This window comes from Plectropomus leopardus, chromosome 22, assembly GCF_008729295.1.
Source record: "Plectropomus leopardus isolate mb chromosome 22, YSFRI_Pleo_2.0, whole genome shotgun sequence".
Lineage (NCBI taxonomy): Eukaryota > Metazoa > Chordata > Actinopteri > Perciformes > Serranidae > Plectropomus > Plectropomus leopardus.
This window is the reverse complement of record NC_056484.1, coordinates 6,546,561-6,552,560: the sequence shown is the minus strand read 5'-3', so window position 1 is coordinate 6,552,560 and position 6,000 is coordinate 6,546,561. Positions and strand designations below refer to the sequence as shown.

Below are 6,000 nucleotides of genomic sequence, written 5' to 3'. Positions count from 1 at the left end.
GCAATTGACATGTTTATCAGTTAGTATGCTGACATGGCTCCCCCCAACACAGCATCATGTGATTTGATGGCGAATAATTTTACCTGTGTTGTTGGTCAAATTATTGACAACATTGCACCTGAAAAAAACAAAAAAGGTATCTGCAAAACCAAGGGCTCCATGGAGAAACGGGGTTAGAGTACAAGTACCGAGGAGAGCCTGCAGGAAGGCTGAACGTCCAGCTGCTGGTCCACCTCGAGATCTTTAAAAATGCACTTAAACGCTCTCATAAAGAAATTAAACTTTCAAGACAATCCTAAATCTCTTAGATATGAAATGTATGTATGAAATGTGCTATACAAATAAAGTTGACTTGACTTGACCTCGGACTTCAGATTCTACTCACGGTCCTGCCACCTGCAGAAGCTTTCGGACATCTCTGCCTTCTTGGGCTGCATCAGCTGGGGTCAGGACGCTCATTACAAAGGAGTGGTGGACAGGTTTGTGGAGTGGTGTAGACTAAACCGCCTGCAATTCAACGCCACAAAGACAAAGGAGTTGATGGTGAACTTTAGGAAACAAAGTACCCGTCTGAACCCGGTCACCATCAACGGATCAGTGGTGGACATATAGACAATAAACTGGACTGCACTGAAAGACTGGATTAACAGATGCCGTGTACAACAAAGGTCAGAGCCGCTTGTATTTTCTCATGAGACTCAGGTCTGTCAATGTCTGCAGAACCATGCTGCAGATGTTCTGTCATTAGTGGTGGCCAGCGTCATCTTCTGCAGTCAGACTCAATGAACCCATCAGGAAACTGGTATATTACTTACCATGTAATAGTATGTAATAGTACTTATGTTTATGTACATTTTTAAATTCCATGTGCAATATTACTTTCTACTTTTAAACATTCTTTTTAGACACTTATATTGTATTTTATTTTCACTTATTTGATGCTCTGTTGGTGTATTCTTTTTGCTACTGTACTTTGGAGCAATCTGGCACAAGAATTTCCTTCGGGATTATTAAAGTTCTGTCTTATCTCATTATGATTTTTTGGCCAGTTTTTCAACATACTATACTATGACAAGTCTCGAAATGCTATACGATGTGGTTTTCAGCCCTTGTTTTCGACATGTCATATTTGACATTTTTTGACATACTGTACTATGTTGTTTTCAGCCATTTTTTTAAACATGTTTTATCATCATGTTTTGGCCGTTTTTTCAACATGCTATACTATGACATGTCTCGACATGCTTTTCTTTTTTTTTCAGCCCATTTTTTGACATGTCATATTTTGACATTTTTCGATATACTATACTATGTCGTTTTCAGCTATTTTTTCGACATGCTATATTATTAAGTTTTTGGGCATTATTTCAACATCCTATAATATGACATGTCTCGACATGCTTTACTGTCTTGTTTTACGCTGTTTTTTTCGACATGTCATATTATGACATTTTTTTTCAAGCCACATCATAGCATGGCATGTTGAAAAAACAGCTAAAAACATCATAATATAACGCCGAAAAAATGACAAAATACTACACAATATAGTGTGTCGAAAAATGCCAAAATATGACACGTCAAAAAAGGGCTGAAAACGACATAAAATAGCATATCGATACATGTCATATTATAGGATGTCGAAATAATGCCCCAAAACATAATAATATAGCATGTCGAAGAAACAGGTGAAAACAACATAGTATAGCATGTCAAGTCACGTCGTAGTATGACAAACGACCAAAAACGTCAAAATATTTCATGTCTGAAAACAACATAGTATGGTATGTGGAAAAATGTCAAAATATGACATGTAAAAAAAAAAGTGTTGAAAACAATGTAGAATAGCACGTCGAGCATCATTCATCATAATTTTAACAGTGAGACTGAAGAATGACAGGCAACGAAATGATACAAAGAGTCAATCTTATCCAACTTCAACCCTTGTTCAGTTTCTTACTCCCTGTTAGTACTCCACAATACTGTCAGATTACACGATACTGTATGGCACACACTAATAATGGACCAATAGCTTGACAGTTCAAAGTGTACATTTCAAAGTCAAGACAAAGTACAGGGACCTAATCAACATATAGCTAAACACAGATTATAGACTTGATACAATTGATGTTTTCTCCCATTTAGTATCTTTTTTTTGCAGTTGTCACCAGTAAAACCTCTAATTACTACCTTTGATTCTATCACATCAAACATTTAATTATAACAAAACAGTATTTTTTTTTTCTGTTCGTTTTTTCGCTTTCTTCAGCCCTCACTTTGCTCTCCTTTGAATCAGAGGTCAAACAGTGTCAAAGCCAAATTCCTTTGCAGGGAGTTTGTTGACTTGATAAGAAAGAAGATCTGACAGCTTTGACCTCGAGTCTGTTAAGTCCTTATTTGTGTCGGTCAAAGTCTGTATAATTTGTTTTGATTTAATTCGATTTGAGCAGCTGTCGCTTCACGGTGTGTATCCTGGAGCTGAATTACCACAAGAAGAGTCCTTTTAATATATATATTTTTTCCAGCTGAACCTGCGCAGCGTTCCTTACATCCACACGGAGAAACAGTTCAGTTTGAACAGCTTGGATAACGATGACGCAGTGACATACCAACACAGGTAAACTTACAGTCTTTTTTGAGAATTCATCCTGCAAAAATATGCAGTTTGGGATGAATGAGAAGGCTATTTTACAGGAGGGCAGCTTTCAGAGAGGACAAGTGGCATCCTGGTCTCCACCAAGGCTGTGTGGCGTCTTTCAGACCTCCTCTTCTTCCTCTTCTTCGATCTGTTCTTTCCCCACATCAGCTTTGCATCCCAGCCATAGGTTGGACCAGGAGAGAGAAGCTGGATCCTAAAGTTACATCACGTTTAGGCAGCAATACCTGCAGGCAAGAAAAAAAGTAAAGTAGAATCTGCAGGATGGATTTGTTTTTTCTACAGGTTTGCACTATATTTGATTGATAAAGCCAGTGTATGGCCTAAAACCTGGTTTTCATAGCTCTGGCCATGCTATAGAATAGCCATTGTTGGAGGCATTATGTTTTTGGATTGTTTGTCTGACTGCTCATCTGTCTGTCTGTCTGTCCCATTATTCCATAATATCTCAAAATTGCCTTGAGAGAATTTAATTTGCCAAAAACCTTCATTTGGCTTCAATTATGAAATGATTAGACTTTGGTGATCAAAGGTCAAGGTCACTGTGACCCCACGTTTGTCTCATTATCATAAACGTGATAGCTCAAAAAGGCTTTGAGGGAATTTTCTTAAAATTTGGCAGAAACATCTACTCCGACTTAACAATGAACTAATTCGTTTTAGGTAAAAGGTCAAGGTCATTGTGACTATGACGTGGTAATTCTAGCTCTGTGCTTTTAATTGAAAATTGTCTAGAAAATTGGGAGTAGGTGGGAGCCCCATTATGTACTCCCCCACACATCATCCAATTATTGTGCAAATCAATTTATATACTTAAGTTGATAAACACATCCCTGAGTATTAAAACAGGAATTATTCACTTAAAATGCATAAGCATCTCTGATACAAAATCATGAACACAGCACCAGCTGGAAGGCACTTGCAGATAAAGAACAAATTAATTTTGATATGCTAAATCCATTAAGTGATTATAATTACTGGAATATTATTGTTATTTAGTTTCAATATTTTATGTACTGATTTATGTATACTAAGCCAAGTAAAAAATATACATGTCATTACATGATGAGGACGTTTATCTGATGATGAATGTCATTATTGTAATTAGTACTACCTTTAATACTTGTACTGATTATAACAGATTGCTTGAGGAGCATGTGGAAAATATGTTTTGGTGGGTCATTACAAACTCATGGAGTAATACAAAAATGTATTCAAAATTCCAGTGAAGATCTAAAATTTTTCCAGTTACCAAATATATCAGGCTGCATTTCTAGGAAGAGTGGATAAAATGATGAATTAGACATCGAGAATGTTTCCACTAAAGCCGTGGTGCAGCTATAATAAAACATGTAGTCTTGAGTTTGAATATTTCACTCAGTGTAAACATCATGGTTGACCTTTTCATGCAAAAGTTATGATAAAATAACTTAATAAATATCGCTCCACCAGGATTATATTTATATTATATAGGAGAAAAGAAGGCTTTGAATTGGCACTTAGATTATCACACAGATAATAAGATTGCAGAACAGTCAACTAGTATGGAAATAGATAATTTTTTAAAATCTGAAAACTGGGAAATAAAATGGAAATCTGTATTCAAAAGGGCTAAAGCGGGTTGAATTTGGAAGAAAAATTAAATCAAATTTATGTTTTTTAACTTGTGGTGGTGGACTTATAATCGTGTTGGATTTTTACATTAATCATTAGGCAGCGAACTTTAGTGGCCTATGTAATTGTGATGGGAGCAAAGGAAGGAGTCAGGTGATGTAGTGTAAAAAGCAAAAAAGTCTGTGTAGGAAAGAGGTTGTGGTAAACAAATGCATCAAGCAAACACAGGACTTTCACCCAGGAGACTTCTATTGGTGTCCTTTGTAAAACCAAAAGTTAAAAAGTAAAAAAACAACAAACAAAAAGCAAAAGAACATACATAACAAAATTACTTATTTTCACTGAAACATGATCTTTTCCCACACTTAACAGAGTTGTTTTAATGCCAAACCAAACAAAGTCAGAAAATCTCACAGTGTTTACCACGTGTTTGAAACTGTGACCATTGACAGTCATATATGTGCTTTTGGGTATCATTGGCAATCTATTATGTCGTTTAGGTGTGAGGATGTGTTGCTTTCGTGTCATCAGAAGATTGAAGATTTAAGAACTTTTTTGTCACTTTGTAAGCATAACAAAATTGCAAATGTGTCATCCCTTTAAATGGTGCACACAGCCCTCATAAATGTGGGACGATTGGTTGGGTTGAGGGGATAAAAGTGAGTTGTATTATTTCAAGAAAATAGATATATAATAATACAGTAACTTCCATAAGGATCAACAAAGCATCTATCAATCTATAATGTGATTATTCCTTGAGATGTAAAGTGGCAGTAAAATAAGATTCTTACCTGTGTGTGTGTATGCTTTACCATGATCAGATATTATATGGCGTTATTGCCAGTCTCTGTGGGGACAAAGAGAGAAACCAGTCCATTATGAGAAGATACAATAATAACCCTGATATTCTTTTAACCAGCAGGTGGCAGTGTTGTGTTAAACTTCTCTTATAAAGGAGGCATGAATTAAAACACCCCTCTGATGTTCGTGGACAGGTGTCACTATCCATCCTCCTGAGTGACAAGATAAGAAAACATCCCATTTAAACTTCATCTACTGCTTGATGAATCCCCAACTTTTCACTTTCATTCTCATATTTCATGTACATCTGCCTTCCTCTCTCCTCCTCTTCCTCGGCTCATTATCCCTCCCTGTCTTGTCCTTCCCTCTCCGGTCTCTGGCTTGATAATGGCTTCTTCCTCCCAGTCTTTTTGCTTATACAAGCTAACAGGCGACTGTGTCCCTGCTGATAGGGTGGCTGTGATTCATTTAGACAGGCTGGCAGCAAGCTGTGTAAACAGCCATTAGTAATTCATGACTCTGTCCAGCATCCCCAGGCTTCAATTAACCCTTGCTATCGGTGCATTCTTCCTCTCAGTCACTCGTCTTCCCCTCTCTGTGTGTCTCATCACTGTCCTTCTTCATCTGTATTCTCCTCTTCTTCCTGCCGCCTTCCTCGCCACTCAAATCATTCTCTTTTGGTCAGAGTGCACTTGTCACCTCGCCCCAATCAAGACAGAAAAATCTCATTGGGAACAGAAGCAAGCAGGTGGTGTATAACATCCGTCTAATGTATGGAAATGAATAATGTGAGCACGGGAAATTATGCACGCAGGAGTTTTTAATTTCAAGCTACTGGTGGGATGTGAGGCAGGAATCAGATCTCTGATGTGTGCTGTCTCATTATTGCACAGAGCTTTAATGGAAAGGCCAATTATGCACAAAGAGGTGTG

The 6,000-nt window shown here is 37.3% G+C and overlaps 1 protein-coding gene across 2 annotated transcripts in view; it reads right to left on the bottom strand.

Moving 5' to 3' along the window:
* Positions 1-473: 473 nt before the first annotated feature.
* The window catches only part of lhfpl3 (LHFPL tetraspan subfamily member 3), a 50,633-nt gene continuing 45,106 nt past the window's right edge, over positions 474-6,000 (bottom strand). The window contains exons 3-5 of one of the 2 annotated variants that reach the window (XR_006107050.1): positions 5,059-5,114; positions 2,625-2,880; positions 474-507 (exon numbers count right to left, since the gene is read on the bottom strand). Coding sequence is in view for 1 of the 2 variants with exons in the window: in XM_042511540.1 (XP_042367474.1) it covers positions 5,092-5,114 (23 nt within the window). In the remaining variant the exon portion in view is untranslated. Of the gene's footprint in view, positions 508-2,166; positions 2,881-5,058; positions 5,115-6,000 lie in introns of those variants that run through there. The other variant, XM_042511540.1, reaches the window with a different exon arrangement.